Source organism: Diceros bicornis, chromosome 13 (genome assembly GCF_020826845.1).
Source record: "Diceros bicornis minor isolate mBicDic1 chromosome 13, mDicBic1.mat.cur, whole genome shotgun sequence".
NCBI classification, from domain to species: domain Eukaryota; kingdom Metazoa; phylum Chordata; class Mammalia; order Perissodactyla; family Rhinocerotidae; genus Diceros; species Diceros bicornis.
Window position 1 is genome coordinate 31,451,493 of NC_080752.1, and position 17,875 is coordinate 31,469,367.

The following is a 17,875-nucleotide window of genomic DNA, read 5'->3' on the forward strand; positions in this document are numbered from 1 at the left end:
CAGCCACCAAAAGGTAGAGAATTCGAGTATGGCTTTTGGCAGTCTCACAAGACTGGCAAAGCAAAAGTTAGATTTCATTGCTGCTTGGAGAGCTAGTAATTGAGGGGCTGATATCTTACAGAGAAGGGACAGGCAGAAAAGAGACCCCAGTAGTCTGAGCCGCTTTATTTCTTGAGGCAGGCGACAATTTCTAAGTCACTTAGTATGAGAGAACTCAAGTAAAAAGTGGCAGCCAGGAGGTTGAAGAGCCAAAAAGACCTTTTAGTGTTTGTATGGTTCTGCAGAGATGAAAAGTAGAGGAATGGAATTGGTTTTCAGTTAAGATTGCTGAAGGACTAGACCAGGCCTTTTAAAGCCTGAAATAGACCAAGATTTACAAAGACTGAAATCCAGCTTTGAGGAAGCCCAAACCCTGATTGGATTAAGCCTCTTTAACTGCCTACCAGAAGCTAAAGACTCATTTAAAGTCTCTGGGGGCCGGTCCAGTGGCATAGCGGTTAAGTGCACGTGCTCCGCTGCGGCGGCCCAGGGTTCAGATCCTGGGCTGCACCAATGCACCGCTTGTCAAGCCATACTGTGGCGGCATCCCATATAAAGTAGAGGAAGATGGGCACGGATATTAGCCCAGGGCCAGTCTTCCTCAGCACAAAGAGGAGGATTGGCAACAGATGTTAGCTCAGGGCTAATCTTCCTCACAAAAAGAAAAAAAAAAGTCTCTCTAAGTTTTTATACAAAATGTTGCATTCAATCACAAAGTACCAGGCCTACCAAGAGATGGGACTGAGAGAAAAAACAGACACTGGAAACAGACCCACAGATAAACCAGATACTGGCATTATCAGACACAATTTTAAATATTTTAAATAAAATATTTTATTTAAATTTTAAATAAATGTAAATGTGTTCAAGAAGTTTACTAGAAAATTATATATTTTGAAAGTAATCAAATAGTAAAGAAAAATTGTACACCAGTATTTTTTAATGAACATAGAAGAAAGAAATCTCAACAAAATGTTAGCAAATCAAATACAGCAGTGTAGAAGAAGAAAAAAAATATCATAACCAAATCAGGTTTAATCCAGGAATGTGAGTTTAGTTTAACATTTTCAAATAAATCCTATAATTCACCACATCAACAAAACGAAAGAAGAAAAAAAAATCTCAATAGTTGCATGAAAGCCTTTTGACAAAATTCAACATTTATTTATGATTCTTATCAAACAAAAAATAGAAGGGAACTGCCTTAGTCTGATAAAGTGTATCTATGAAAAGCTACAGCAAACATCATACTCAATGGTGATATACTGAAAGCAGGGAAGGGTGCCCATTATCACCATTTCTGTTCACCATTATACCAAAGATCCTAGCCAGTGCAGTAGGCTAGAAAGATTAAAAAAGAAATAAAAAGAAAAAAGAAATAAAATAAACAAAAAGTATAAGAACTGGACAGGAAAATGAAAACTGTATTATTTTCAGAGAACATGATTATGTATATAGAAAGTCTACAAGAATGTGCAGATAAGTTATTAGAATGCATAAGTAAATTTAACGAGGTCATTGGAGACTGTACAAAAGTCGATTGTATTTCTATGTCAGCAACAGTTATAGAGAAAAGGAAAATTTGAAGGATGTCATTTGTAATAGCATTAAGAAAACATCAAATACAGTATTATTATCTATTACTGTGTAACAAACCATCCCATAACTTAGTGGTTTAAAACGATCGTTTTATTTGTTCACAATTCTATGGGTCAGCAGTTTGGGCTGGACTTAGCTGGGTACTTCCTCTCCTGGACTCACGTATGGTTGTTCATGTGGCTGCAGTCATCTGGCAGTCAAATGAAACTAATGGTAGAAGATGACCTTACTCACATGTCAGGCAGTTGGTGTTGGCACTCAACAGAACCTCTACATGGTCTCTCATATTCAAGGAAGCTAGTCTCAGCTTCTTCACATGGTGAAAGCATCAAAAAGGGCAGAGCAGAAGCTCCAAGATCTCTTGAGGCCTGTCAGAGGTTGCACATTGCTGCTTCTGCTGCATTTGATTGGTTGAAGCAAATCACAAGGTCAGTGCAGATTCAGGTGGAGGGGAAATAGAGTCCACCAATGGTAGAAGATGCAAAGAATTTATGGCCATTTTTATTCTACCACAGATACCTAGGAATAAATCCAAAGCGTGTATAAGACCTCTACACAGAAAACAATTAAACATCATTGAGAGAAATTGAAAAAAACCTAAATAGATAAAGGAATATACCATGTTAATACATGAGAAGATTCAATATTGTGAAGTTGTCATTTCTCCTCGAAATGATCTATAGATTCAATGCATTCGTGATGAAAATTTCAGCAGTTTTTTTTTGTGTGTGTGTGTGAGGGAGGTCAGCCCAGAGCTAACATCTGTGCTAATCCTCCTCTTTTTTTTGCTGAGGAAGACCGGCTCTGAGCTAACATCTATTGCCAATCCTCCTCCTTTTTTCCTTCCCCAAAGCCCCAGTAGGTGGTTGTATGTCATACTTGCACATCCTTCTAGTTGCTGTATGTGAGACACTGCCTCAGCATGGCCGGACAAGCCGTGCGTCGGTGCGCCTGGGATCTGAACCCGGGTCGCCAGTAGCGGAGCACACGCACTTAACCGCTAAGCCACCGGGCCGGCCCAGCAGTTTTTTGTGGCAGATAGACAGGCTGAATCTAAAATTTATTTGGAAATGAAAAGTGCAAAGAGTAACCAAAGTAAAGAAAAAGAACAAAGTTGAAGAGCTTACACTATTAGATTTCAAACATCATTACAAAATGACAGTAATTAAGACAGTGTGGTATGGCAGAAGGCAGGACAAAATGAAACAGAAAAGAGAATCCAGAAACAGACACATAAATACAGTCACTTGACTTAGGACAAAGTTTACACTGTACTACAATAGGGGAAAGGATGATCTTTTCAATAAATATTGCTTAATCAATTAGATATTCAACTGGAAAAAATGAATCTTGATCTCTACTTCATACCAAATATAAAAATTAAGTCCAGGTACATTATGGATTTAAATGTGAAGAGCAAAACAATAAAAATTCTGTAAGTAAACATATGAGACTATCTCTAGACCTTGGTGTAGATAATAATTTCTTAACCAGGACGCAGAAAGCTCTTACCATAAAGGAAAAGATTGATAAGTTGGATTTCATTAAAATTAAGAATGTCTCATCCTCAAAAAACACCATTCAAAGACTAATAAAAGAAGTCACAGAATGGGAGAAGATATCTGTTCAACAGAGGGCTTCTAGACAGGATATATAAGAAAAACTCCTACAAAGCAATAAGAAAAAGCAGACAACCCACTATAAAAATGAGCAAAAGTAGGCACTTCCCAAAAAAGGCTATCCACATGGCCAATATGCATATTAAAAGGGGGTTAATCTCATTCTTCAACAGGAAAATGGAAATTAAAACCACACTTAAGATACTGTTACACACCCATCAGACTATTTGTTTTTTAAAAAGCTCTGCCGAGTGTTGATGAGGATGTAGGATAACAGGAGATCTCGTAGACTGCTGCTGAAGGGGGCCTAATCAGTTCAACCGCTTTGGAAAACTATTGGGCAGTATATACTGAGGTTGAACACATACATTCTTTATGACCCAGCAGTTCCACTCCCTGGTTTGTATTCAAGGAAAATGCATATCAATGTGCCCCAAAAGAAATGTTCAAGAATGTTCATAGCAGCATTATTATAACAGCAAAAAATTTGAAACAATGCAACTGTTCATCAGCAGCAATGGTTAAATAAATTGTGTTTTATTTGTACATTGGAATATTATGTAGCAATGAGAATTAATAAACTGCAACCATGTGCACCAACCTAGTGAATCTCACAAACTTACTGCTGATTATAAGAAGCCATGTACAACAGAGTACATACTGGTTATTTCATTTATGTACAATTCAAAGTAGGAAAAACTAATCGGTGGTGATGGAAGTTAGGATAGTGGTTACCTTAGGGGAAGAGGGAGTAGCGGCTGAGAGTCTGCAAATGGGCCGGGGGTGCTTCCCAGATGGGATGATAATCTCCTTTCTGGTCTGGGTGGTGGTTACATGGTTGCATTCACTTTGGGGAAAATCATTGAACAGTACATTTGATTAGTACATCTTTCTGTATGTGTGGTAAGCTTCAGACAAAAAGTAAAACATGACAAAAATACAAACACAAAACAGACCAGAAGGAATTATGCTGTGAAGCTAATAGTGTTTATTTCTGTGTGATATATGTTATTTTGGGTGATATATACATATTTTTTTCCTCTAATATTTTACTTTTATAATTACAGGGAAAATCCTTGTTTATAAATATCAAAACCTTGGCTCTCATTGGAAAGTTGACATGACTTGTGGCTTTCATGGAATTTAGAATTACAGCACCCTGAAAGGCCATCTTATGGCTAAAGTATGTCATTTTCTTTCTTCTGTAACTAGGCCCTAAAAAGTACCTTGGGATTTCCATTGATTCGATTTGAAGATGCTGTAATTAATCTGGACCCATTCACTCGGGTACATCCCTATGAGACCAAGGAGTTCATCATCAATGATATCCTCAAACATTTCCAGGAGGTGAGCTTTGGAGAAGCACTTAGTGGCCAGAGCACAAGTAGAATGTTTGTTTTTGTTGTTTGGGAATTTTGGTTACTAAGACATTACTGTTGAGAACCCAGTTAAACATTCCAGCTCAGCTTGTTGTGTTATGGGTCAGGTCACAGCCCATGAAGTCCATACACATGAAAATCCTGAAACAGTGCCTTTGATTTATGAGCTGTTAGTCTTGTCCCTCAGAACTAGTCTCAGGGGCTTTCACTAGGTTAGTCACAACTCTGAAGGGTTTAATGATGCTTTCATGATAACACAAAATACTGTGAACTTTGTATTTACTAGACATGAGCCACTTTCAACAACCACACCAGTGTTCTTGGAGCCTGTGAGATCCTGCCCTAGAGTTGAACTTAAAATTTTTTTTATCAAGTTGGACATTTTCCATTTTATATTTATTATCCACATTGCAAAGACCAAAATATAAAGTCAAGGCATACTCTTTGGTGAATAGATGGGTCAGGATCATATCAAATTTATTAGCTGTCAAAGTTAATATATATATACTATTCTTGCTTCCTTTTCTCCCTCCTCCCTCCCATCTCCTTTCCTTCTTCTTCTTCTTCTTCTTTTTTTTTTTTTTTTTGGTGAGGAAGACCAGCCCTGAGCTAACATCTGTTGCCAATCCTCCTCTTTTTGCTGAGGAAGATTGGCCCTGGGCTAACATCCATGCCCATCTTCCTCCACTTTATATGTGGAACACCTGCCACAACGTGGCTTGGTAAGTGGTGCGCAGGTACACGCCCGGGATCTGAACCTGCAAACCCCAGGCCACTGAAGTGGAGCGCGTGAACTTAACCACTTTGCCACCAGGCTGGCCCCCCTCCTTTCCTTCTTTGCTTCCTTCGTTGACTTTCCTAATTGGTGCTATTTCCACTGAACTGTAAGGAGAGTGATATAGCAGATTACTGGACCTGGAATCAGGCAATGGAGGGACATGGAAAGTGGTGGTTTGCTTGATAGGTCTGGGCGTGCCTTCTTTATGCACGACTCTCTCCGCAGATTATGAGGGGAACCACGAATCTACCCCTCCCTCACTTTCCTTTTAACATTCTCCCTGCTGCTGATTAATTCCCTAATTGTAGGAGCAATGGAAAGGAGAGTATGATGTATAAAATAATAAATACTTGTAAAGAGTCTGTCCTGTTTCATAGCTAGTGTTATTCTTCTAAATGGCTTTGAAGAGTGTGAGTGGTAGAAGTGATCTCTGGGATGTGCATACTGGGAGAAGTTTAGGTGGAGCTCTTGAAAGGACAGGAGCTTGCAGTTGATGAGGATTAAAAGGTCATTGTTGCTATTGGTGGGACTGGAGGACGAGACTGATTTCTAACCTTTTGCTTGGGACACTCAATCTGCAAATATAAACCGGTGCTGATTTTCTTCTCTTCCCACTCCATTTGGCAGGAACTCCTCAGCCAGGCAGCTCGGATCCTGGGATCAGTGGACTTTCTCGGCAATCCCATGGGGCTTTTGAATGATGTTTCTGAAGGGGTCACTGGACTGATAAAGTATGGAAATGTTGGGGGCCTTATCAGAAATGTTACACACGGAGTATCAAACTCTGCTGCCAAGGTAAGGAAATAGAGGTGCAATTCCATTGTAATTAACCTCATCAGTCCGCTGCATTACTGTAATTTCTTTTATGGTTAATAGGTTGTGAGAAGTTACATATATGGGCTTATCTTCATTGCCCACATGCCCTGCCTTTCCCTCACCTCCAGTCACCTGGCGCCCGGTCCACTGAGTGCACCTCTGAAATATCTCTTCTTCCTTCTCTCCATGACCACTGCCTTCGTCCAGGCCCTGGTTATCTCTTCCCTGGGCACTGCAGTAGCCTCCTGATCCCCTGGATTTCATTGTAACTTTCAAAATGCCACCAAAATGAACTCGTTTTTTAAAACATAGAATTCGATTGTGCCCGTCTCCTGCCTAGAATCTACCAGTTACTCCCCACACCTTACAGGACAAAGTCTGAACTAAAATACATCCTTCTAGAGTGAAGCAACCCTTTGAGTCATCTGAATCCAGCAGCGGAAGGACAGCAGTGTCATTCTCCTGTGTCTTGCTGTCTAGTTGGCCTTTTTTAAATTGGCCTCTTGTTTGTTGGACATTTTGTTATTCTGCAGTTTAGGTTTTGGCTGGATCCGATTTTATTTGTGAAGCTGGAAAAGGTGACGGTAGTTGAAGGGGAGTTGCTATTTGACAACATATATATGAAAGGCCTCTAAAGATCTCTGCTTTCCTCCCCTTCCTGTCAGCTCAACAAACTTTTCTTCTAGAGATTGACCTTTTCGTGGATGGACCAGGTTTGAGAAAGCACCTGTGCTCTCTGTCTCTGCTTATTTACTGCAGAGCATTTGTTGTAGTGAAATCATAGGTGCACTTGTGCCCTAGGCCACTAGGCTATAAAAATGGCCTTAAAAAGAGACACTAATGGTGCCGCAAGGAATTTATCATGAAGAGCAGGTAAGAAATTAGAGAGGAATAACATTTCTATATTGCATGGCATTCTTGATAATAATATGTGGAAGCTGGGAATTTATTCCTGTATTCCAGATTGTTTTCCAGAGATGGTAGTTATTTAGTCAGATCAGTTTTTTCAGTACTGTAGTTATATTAAACCAGACCAAAAGTGTACTGTTTGGCTTGTGGTTCAAAATAGGCAACATTCTTACTTTCAGAGAAGGTGAAAGGTAGGGGCAAGAGAGACTTTGTAAATCATGGTTTGGAAACAGACTCAGGTTCAAAGTCTGAATGAGTGTGCACATTTCTGCCTTGAATCATATCTTACCCTGCTCTTGGACTTTACTCTTGATGGCAACATACAACATCACCATAGTGGCACAGAGTCCTCCATGTTCTTTTAGCTACTAAACTTAATATGAACAGATGCACCTAAATATTTAGTTGTAAATGCCCAGTTAAAGATTTTGTTTATTTTTATTAAATTCTAATTAGCATAGGAAAGTCTCCTTGGTTTTATAATTCGTTTCTTTGTTTTTGTACCCCTGGACTTTGCTTTAATTTGAAAAATAAGTGAGCTTGTGCTCTATTGAGCTTGTGGTTTATTGAGAATAGAAATGCACCTATTTTGCAGGCTTACTGTGACAATAATGAGATACGACCTTGTGAAAACTTTGAAAAATACATGCTGAACAAGAAAAATGGATCTTCACTTTGACTCTTAGATTTGCAGTGATGTAAAACGTTCAGACTTTAGCCACCAGGAAGCCGTTAATGCCCTTGAAATGAAAGTCAATATATAACAGTCTACACAGGAGGAGGGTCTCAGGCTCGGCGAGTGGGAGATTCAGACTCCATCTGGGCCAAGCTTGCTGTTAGGAACCCTCTCTAGTTAACCTTCTGGATGGGAATGAGGAAGTTGTAAACTCACCCGTGACCTCTCCGCAGGTGAGACCTTGTGTGGGTTTCTCCAGAGTTTCCCTGCAACATCCTGGTGGAAAGGATTGGCCCTTTCTTTATTCTTCCTCATTTATGAAGTCTCATTTGTTTCCTGGTTCTTCTGTTTCCCCTGGAAAACTGCTTTTGAAGCTTGAGGGTCAGCATGAGAATATAACTTAAGCAGAAAGAAAGGGCAGAATACTCCCTGCCCCCACCCTCACCGCCAATCCATATAAAGACCTGGTGGCAGTGATTATGCGTTTTGTTGGATATCATGCTTTATATTATCATTAGATTCACATAAGGGTATTGCTTTCCAGGACCCGAGCCTCTCGAATGGGAACCCTTGCTCCCGTTGTGGTTGGGGTCCTTCTTCCTGTATTTCTCTCGCGTTTAGTAAGCTAATCAGTATTGGCGTCATAGGCTGCTACCCAGAGGAATTGCTGTGTAATTTATTTTGATACCAAGAACCCTGGATGTGTTATAAAAATTAGTCCATATGTCTCTAAGATGAAAAAGCAAAGGACGTTAAAATTACCCCTTCATATTGGAAATGGTAGCTCCAAAAGCAGGTCTGTCGACTAAATGCCTATTTAGGTCATCTGTGATTCTGCGTGTGTGTAGTTTGGCTAAAGGTCTCCATTTTCTTGTAGCTTTGTGGGTTGAAATCAGACCTTTAATGTTGCTTTGGGGGAATGTTTTGTTTGCTTTTCTGTGTACACAAAAGGAGTTTAAGGAAGTGCAAATGACCGCAATAATCAACTGTTGGCCTGGGGAAGTATTCTTTAAAGAGTGCCTGAGTTCCAGTGATTAAAGAAAGGAGTTGGTGAAGACAGAAGTGCACCTTATGAACTCCAGCCAGCCAGCCCCACTTGCCTGCAAATACCAAAAGGCTTTAACCTTGGTTCAGTGAGCTTTGAGCGAAGTGGAGAAGCTCCATAAACCTCTTGAAATTAATTATAAATATTACGTATATGTGCATTTTTCTGGAGCGAGGATCTAAAGTTTTTATTGGACTCAGAGAGGTGCATGCTTCCCAAAAGGACATAAACCATTGTTGTAGTCGTAGAGTTGTGCTTTGAGGGGAGGTTAGGGCTGGTAGTCTGGAGACCTGTGTTCTAATCCCATGCCTACCTGTAAGTAATCCTTTTTGTCTGTTAATCTTGAGCGTTTTTTTTGTTTTTAACCTATGAAAAGGTCATTCTCCTGCCCCATTGACCTGAGAAGCAAAAGAGATGAAGTGTGTGAAAACCCAGTGAGAAGTTAAAAGGGAATTCATTCTGTCACATAAGAAGGTAATAGACCTACAGGTCTTGGTTAGGTCTGTGGATAGGTGTTGTGAATTATTCATAGAAAATTTTTAATTTCAGGTCTATCATATCCACTTCTGGAATTTCTCATTACATTTTTAACTGTTATTTAATTTATTTAATATTATCCTCAAGGAAATATAACTAGGAAATAATCTATGCCTTTATCCCATTGTTTCTCTTAGCCTTTCTTCTCATCCCCCAACTCCAGAAATCAGCTTATGGATTCCAAATCTGAAGTGATATGATTTAGGGACTAGCCACCAAGCTGTGAGCATCTCTCCCATGACTCCCTTGCCTGGATCTTGGCAAAATGACTCGAACCTTTTTTTTTTTTTTTTTTTTTTCTGATTTTTTTTTTTTTTTGATTTTTATTGATATTTTAATGGTTTCTAACATTGTGAAATTTTGGGTTGTACATTTTTGTTTGTCCATCACCCCATATATGACTCCCTTCACCCCTTGTGCCCACCCCCCACCCCCACTTCCCGGGTAACCACAGTCCAGTTTTCTCTGTCCATGTGTTGGTTTATATTCCACATATGAGTGAGATCATACAGTGTTTGTCTTTCTCTTTCTGGCTTATTTCACTTAACATAATACGCTCCAGGCCCATCCATGTTGTTGCAAATGGGACGATTTTGTCTTTTTTTATGGCTGAGTAGTATTCCATTGTATATATATACCACATTTTCTTAATCCAATCGTCAGTCGAGGGACACTTAGGTTGCTTCCACTTCTTGGCTATGGTGAATAATGCTGCAATGAACATAGGGGTGCATAAGCCTCTTTGGATTGTTGATTTCAGGTGCGTTGGATAGATTCCCAGTAGTGGGATGGCTGGATCATAGGGCATCTCTATTTTTAATTCTTTGAGGAATCTCCATACCGTTTTCCATAGAGGCTGCACCAATTTGCATTCCCACCAGCTGTGTATGAGGGTTCCTGTTTCTCCACATCCTCTCCAACATTTGTTGTTTTTTGTCTTGGTGATTATGGCCATTCTAACGGGCGTGAGGTGGTATCTTAGTGTTGTTTTGATTTGCATTTCCCTGATGATTAGTGATGTTGAGCATCTTTTCATGTGCCTATTGGCCATCTGTATATCTTCCTTGGAGAAGTGTCTGTTCATTTCCTCTGCCCATTTTTTGATCGGGTTGTTTGTTTTTTTGTTGTTCAATTGTGTGAGTTCTTTATATATTATGGAGATCAACCCCTTGTCAGATGTATGTTTTGCAAATATTCTCTCCCAGCTGGTTGGTTGTTTGTTCATCTTGATTCTGATTTCATTTGTCTTATAAAAGCTCTTTAGTCTGATAAAGTCCCACTTGTTTATTTTTTCTTTAGTTTCCCTAGTCTGGGTAGGCATGAAATGACTCGAACCTTTTGAGTAGAACCTTAAAGATCTGATCCCATTCCTGAGGCCATGGCAAGATGATCGATCCCGGAATCCTTTCTAGGAATATGATTTATTTAAGAAAAGCACAGAATTTCAAATTCTAAAATCATGTCAGAGGAGCAGGTTTCTCTCTGTAACATGAAATGCAGAAAGCATACTTTTTTCTAGCTGAATGTCGTGTGAGTATCTGCAAGACCCTCCAAACTCTCTCAAAGCCAGAGAATTGGAGAGACGCCCATTGAACAAATTCTCTCTCTTATATAGACTCTAATTTCCCTTTTATCTGTGGTTATTGTGTAATATTTTCATGTACCTACAGGAAAATTATGTAGTTATTCTCAAAAAAATAAAAGTTCTTTTCAAACTAAGAAAATCTCAGATGTTAACAATAGAGCAAATGATTCCATTCTCTTTTCTGCCCCTGTAGAAACTCAGTCTTTGCTCTGTACAGCTGTCACCTGGTCTTCCTAAGGAAGAAAGCCAACAGCATGCTTAATTTCTTCCAGCAAAGGAGGGGAGCACTTCTGGTCATCACTAATGGAATCTCTGCTCTTTCTGTCCTGCTTTCCATCCTTCTCTTTGTGTCTTTATCAAGGCAATATAGGATGCTTTTGATCCTGGGTACCTTTTTGAACCCAGGTATGTTTTGACTCTATGTTTATGAAGACAAATATTTTAATAATTTTTCTTGTTTTTTAACTGAAGTTATTTTCATCAAAGTGAGTGGTTGTTCATGGTTCATTATTCACTAGGTGCAATTGTGTGGTAGGTTTCTTTCTTTCTCTTTTGCTTTATGGTATTTATTTCTATGAAGCCCAAATTTCACAGCTCAGATTTTGTAGATCTTAATTTTTGTCGAGGAGATATGAGTTTTCTGTTGGTGTTTAGTTAATACATCTTATTCTATGTAGTTTTAGCCATTGCTTTATTGTTTTATTTATTTATTTATTTATTTTTCCCCCAAAGTCCCAGTAGATAGTTGTCTGTCATAGCTGCGCATCCTTCTAGTTGCTGCATGTGGGACACGGCCTCAGCATGGCCGGAGGAGCGGTGCGTCGGTGCGCACCCGGGATCCGAACCCGGGCCGCCTTCAGCGGAGCACGCGCACTTAACCACTAAGCCACGGGGCCGGCCCTGCTTTATTGTTTTAAATCAGTTTTCTTTTTTATGATTTGGATAAAGACCTACTGATTTTATATTATTTTTTGTTGCAAATGGCGTTAGTAGGAAAAAGGCGTAAGATCAGGGTTGAAACACCCTGCTTCACACACTGATTTATAAACGTTTACTAAACACCCTCTGTTTGTCAGGGCTTGTGATAGGCCGTCTACATACATTGTCTTATGTATGTTAATCTCGTCTTCAAATCAGGAAACTGAGACTTACAGAAGTAACATAATTTTTTCAAGGTCACACAGCTAGAAATGACAAGGAGGGATTTGAAACCAAGTCCAGTGAATTCTAAAGGCCTTGTTTTTTCTCCTACATTGTGTTTTTTCTTTTGTGTGTAAGGCTTTCTTCCAGGCACGGCAGAGAATATAAAAAATTAACTACTGCTAACTTCCCATGAGAAACTTATTATTTGACATCACTTTTTTAGCTGGTAAGGTGACTGCCATCGTATCATCTCTGTCACAAAGCAGGCCCTCAGGAAATGGTGGTGGTCATGGTCATTCTTGTGTTAGATTGGTCATGACCATCCCCATCTCCTTTATAGGAAGTAAGAACCTTGGTGATTGCAAACATTGTTTTACTCATGTGATTTCATTTGATCATCAAAATAACCTGTCAGCAGATAGAGTAGGCAGTATTAGCCCTGTTATATAAATGAAGAAACTGAGGCCCAGAGAGGTAATGTGACTTGCTCAGGGTCAACCAGGTGACTGCAGAGCCAAGACCTGACCTTCTGCACTAGTGTCTCAATTCCCATTTTTCCTTACGCTTTCCTTACACTTGAGATATTGCTAACTGCTTGATTTGTTCTAGACATGCCTCTATATATTAAAAAATAAAAACAACAAGAAAAACAAAAAGCCAACAAACAAAAAGCCCTGCCTAGTCTCAGAATGAACTTTGATAACTTTTAGGAAAGCCATGTGAAGATAAATACGTGCAAGTTAAGTGGGAAAGAGAGAGAGAAATTGAGACTGTTGAGATTGTTCAGTGGAAAACCTAGCTAGGACTTGAGATAATATTTTTTTCCATTTCTTTGCTCTCTATTTGGGGTGCAGTGTGTGGAGGAGCCACTTTCATCCAAGAGAACCTTTCACTGGCCCTTTGTGCCCAGGAAACCAGGTCCAGGGCCTAGCAGCCATCCAGAGGAAACTGACTTCCCTGTCCCTGCCCCAGGGATTCTCAGCCAGCCCCTGCCGTTAGCCGACCTCCTATCATAGACACTGTGACTTGGTTGAGGGCAGAGGGGTCCATCTGCCTTTTGTTTAAGAAACAGCATTTGTGTTTGTTTTGTAGGCAGTATATTTATAAGGCTCAAACAAGACTAAAAGCACTGTTTATTCAAGGCAAAAGTTTTATCTTTGCGCAAAAGAATGTACTGAGTGCCTGCCTGCATGGATTCTAAAGGGGAAAAAGCAATTTATGACTTGTATCTGTTTTTGTCATTATGTATGACTGTTCCATTTTATAGTTGTGCTGATTATCCCCATAATAGCTTTTCCATGTACCTATAAGCAAGAAATAGGTGAATGCCTTTTTAGAAGCATTGGGGTTTTAGTGTATTTAAGTTGGCAGAAAACTTTAGCTTAAATGAAATTCACTTCAGACAGTGATCTATCCCTCAGAGAATGTAGAGTTTTCTATTTTCAAAAAGGCTTTGATCCTAAATAAGCCACCCAAGGGATTTCTTTTCCAGCCAAGAGGAGGTGCCTTCAAGTTGTTGTATATAGAGAAATGACTCAAATTGTTGGCAACAGAGTTTTTGTTTTATTTTCCTCTGATAACCTTGAATACTGAAACAGTTCTCTTAGTCTGAGCCCTTTTTGGTTAGAGGCGAATTTTAGATGCTGAATGACCCATCATTGACCTGTCCTAACTTGGTCAAATCTCAAATACCTATGGGAATTGGAAGTGTGTTGGGCAGGGATGTGTGTCAGATGATGGCGTGAGAATCGCATGAGTGGCCACAGTTCCCAGGCAGGCCTCGCTCACCCTGTTCAGCAGCCTTGCGCATGAGGGAGCGCGGCGGATGGCCTTCAGCTGCCCCCACCCTAATCAAGCAGCTCGATAGCCAGAAGTAGCAGAGCAGTGACCGCCATTCGAGCTCTCGTTGTGAAACAAGAAGGTTGGGCAAGTTTAAAACTTGTCTTCATTTCCTGATAGTAGCTCAGTTAAGAATCCAGTCCTTAAGTTATCTTCTTAGACTGAACATCTCGTGTTTCAGAGGAATTCACTGCATCTTCCAAAACTACAGTCTATGTGGTGGAAAAGTATGTTCAGTTGCTGAATTGAAAAGACGGGAAATATTTGTGTCCCCCAAAGAGTAGTGGTTTTCTGACCTAGTGTAAGCATGGTGAGTAAAAGAATAGTGTGTTCAAGCTTTGTTAGGTTGACTGGAAATAGTTACCCTGGGGGTATGTGGTAGTGCATCCCTTTTATAATTGTTATCTCTATAAGTCTCTGTCCATTTTGAAGAAAAGCTAAATCAAAGTACTTTCTTAGGAGAAGGAGGGGATTCTTTGGTCAGTATCATCCTTAGAAATCGGAAAGGGATGTGGATAACATAGCCATCATTTATTGAGTGACTACCGTATGTCAAGTGTGGGACTGGGAGCTTTATCTAGGCTATCTCATTTAATTTTCACAGGTACCCTATAAGGAAGGAAGCATTATCCCCATCTTACAGATGAGGAAAATGAGACCACAGTGGTCAGTTACCTTGATTAAAGTTTAATAATGAGTGAGTGTTGGAGCCAGAAGTTTTAGAAAAAAGTGAATTTGGGAGTCTGCCTGTATATTTTTCCTCCACACAATGCAGCTTCTCAGATATTGTAGAAACCATTGTAGAAGCTAAAACACAAGCAGTTGAAAACAACATCCATTAAAAGTAAAGCTGAGGGGCTGACCGAGTAGCACAAGCGGTTAACTGCACACGCTCCGCCGTGGCGGCCCAGGGTTTACCGGTTCGGATGCCAGGCGCGCACCCACGCACTGCTTGGCAAGCCATGCTGTGGCGCCGTCTCATATAAAGTGGAGGAAGATGGGCACGGATGTTAGCTCAGGGCCAGTCTTCTTCAGCAAAAAAGAGGAGGATTGGCAGATGTTAGCACAGGGCTGATCTCCTCACAAAAAAAAAAAACGTAAAGCTCAAACAGTTTTCCATTCACTCCCAACTTGAACTCCTCTGTGTGAGACCTTGGGATTTTCCGACTGTAATTTCTAGGCTTTCTGAATTAACCTTTATCTGGGAATCCCTAATCTCGTGTAAAAGGATTGAAATGGGAGAAAAGGCAGGAATTTTCTTTATCCAACCAGAAAATGTATGACTCAAAAGCATTTGAGCAATGTACTGTACTTTCTCACACAACTGATGTGCTTGACCCAAGATTTATTCCGATTTCAATAACGTGGGATTGGCAGCACGCAGGCCTTTCCTCCTGTCCCACCCAGGGAGCCGACCAGAGCTCTAGGCTGCTTCAGTGTGTGCTCCAGTAGCCATCTTGTCTAAATGTACATGTTAAACTGTAATTTCCTTAAGCCATTTGCTGGACTTCACCACTTTAAGCATTTCTAAGCAATTCGGATGTCATTTTAAAATAATAATATTTGGTTTTCAGCATAGAGTATGCCATATTAGGGAGACTTGTGCTTTTCCACTGTCAATTGGTGGCAGAAAATAAACTCATTCTCTCCAGTTGTCCTTTTCTCTCCTTTCTCATCTCTTCTTAGTCTGTAGTACAACTTTTCAACTTTTGTAGAGGTGTTTATGTCTCTTAGTTCTGCCAGCAGATTGGCTTTCTGATGCTTAGTAATACCATTGCTTGAGTTAAGAAGTGAGATGGAGAATGCTGGGGATACTATGTTGTTCCTGAGAGTTTTCTGGTTAGTTCTATTGACCTGTTCTATGGTTTGCTTTTTGGAGGAAAGGAGAAGTAAGATCAGTTTATTAGAGTTTAATCATTCCTTATTGGAAAGATAATACTGCTTTATATTTGTCTTGATTTTTAGTTGTTGATGATGCATTTATATGTTTTGGATCCTTTCTATAAGCCTGAAACCAGGCAGGTGATATTATTACTACTACTATTGCCGCCATCACCACCACCACCTTGAAGAAACTGAGGCCCAGTGGAAGTAAATAACTTGCCCAAGACAGCCAGACAGAAAGTGCTAGAGCTTTGGACTTTTTTGGTCTCCTGACTTCTAGAACATTGCTGGACAGTACCTCTTGAATCTGACCTGATACTATAGAAACTGACATCTCCAGATTAGACTTGGGTTTTGTGTCATCAGTGTTGTCTACGAGCCTTGTTAGCATATCCTTCCCTGCAGAGTGGGTTTCAGAGAACACTGGTGGAGAAAATGCACCTTTCCCTTTTAGAGGCTTATTGGATCATTCATTAACCATGATGCTGTTTATGTGAAATATTTGGGAATCGTGTATTTGGGAGCTCACAAACAGAATGTGTGATGAGAACAGTTCTTGGAGCAGAGTTTTTTGTGGAATGGAGGGTGGTAGGGAGAAAAATTTAAGCTTATGTCAGTACACATGAAGTAATTTCTACATCGTTGAAGGTGAGGGGAAGTCCTCCGTAAGAGAGACCGTGGAAGGAAAGGAAGGTACTTCCAGAAGGGTGAGAGTCTGGCTTTTCCTTGGCTTTCCTCATAGCCAGATGATGATACGGCCAGGCCTAGCCCTTCAGGGAGGCTCACCGGGTCCTGACGTGGAGGCACGGGTGGTCAGTGGATAATAGCAGAGCCACACCGCACTTCCCTCAGACAGGCACATGAGAAAGACAGTTTCTCTTTTTTTTCTATTAAATACCAATAGGGAAGCCCTCCTATACCATTTCTAAGAACAAGGAGGGGCCAGCCCAGTGGTGTAGTGGTTAAGTTTGCGCACTCTGCTTTGGCAGCCCGGGGTTCGCGGGTTCGGATCCTGGTCGCGCACCAACGCACCCCTTGTCAAGCCATGCTGTGGTGGTGTCCCATATAAAGTAGAGGAAGATGGGCACAGATGTTAGCCCAGGGCCAATCTTCCTCACAAAAAAAATAAAGAAAGAACAAGGAAATTTCCTAGTTAGGCACGTGAAGAGGGTGGAGATCAGCTCAAAAACTTGGAGCCAGCTGGGAAGTCAAGCAGAGTGAAGAGAGGGTGGCAGGAAGCTGCCGTCGAGCCACTTTCTGTCCCCGCTGCTGCCTGTTCGCTCCTCACCTTTATGCCTTTGCTCATAATTTAACTCTGTTAATTCTCCCTCTCTCTGGCCAAAGGTTCCAGGTTTGTATGGTCCAATCCCAATGTCCTAGAAGATTCTCCCCGCTCTGAATTCCCAGGGTGCTTTGTGCTTCTGTTCAGGCAGTGACCACATTTTTCCTTGGAAAATTGTAACCATTTGTGCTTGTCTCAAATGTCTGTTCAACAAACATATATCATTGTTAATTAGGTGCTAGGTGCTGTGGCAGATACTTAGGAAAGTAAGACTTAAAAAAAATTTTTTGTGAGGTATATGAAACAGGCAAGGCAGACAAGAAATTAGTAATCATGATACAGAGAGAGTAAGTATTGCAACTGGGATCTGTGCAAGATATTTGCAGTTCTTTGAGATAAGTGCTGTGGCGGCCAGGGAAAGAACACTTTATTCTGTTCCTCAAGGATGAGATGGGCTTGAGACGAAATGTGTGACGCAATTGTCTATTTATTCATCTGCATCCCAGAGTAGACATAAAGCTCCTGGAAGGCAAAGATCTTATCTTTCATCATTTTTTTTTTGCCAATTTCCCTGTGACTAGCCATAAATATTTGTTGTAAGAAAAACTGAAATGATCCAGGTTGTATCCATGTGGGTTCTCCTTTATCTAGTATAGTGTTTTTGCAGGGTATACATTCAACAAATAGTTATTAAATAAGTGAAATACCTGCTGGATTTTTTTTCTTGTCTATTTTATGGTTTTTA

The 17,875-nt window shown here is 40.4% G+C and overlaps 1 protein-coding gene across 7 annotated transcripts in view; it reads left to right on the forward strand.

Annotated features, from left to right (window-relative positions):
• The window catches only part of VPS13D (vacuolar protein sorting 13 homolog D), a 252,521-nt gene that overhangs the window by 161,275 nt on the left and 73,371 nt on the right, over positions 1-17,875 (forward strand). For 6 of the 7 annotated variants that reach the window (XM_058552933.1, XM_058552934.1, XM_058552936.1 and 3 more), the window contains 2 exons: positions 4,470-4,604; positions 6,042-6,209. In XM_058552933.1, coding sequence (XP_058408916.1) covers positions 4,470-4,604; positions 6,042-6,209 — 303 coding nt within the window. Of the gene's footprint in view, positions 1-4,469; positions 4,605-6,041; positions 6,210-9,236; positions 9,364-17,875 lie in introns of those variants that run through there. The other variant, XM_058552939.1, reaches the window with a different exon arrangement.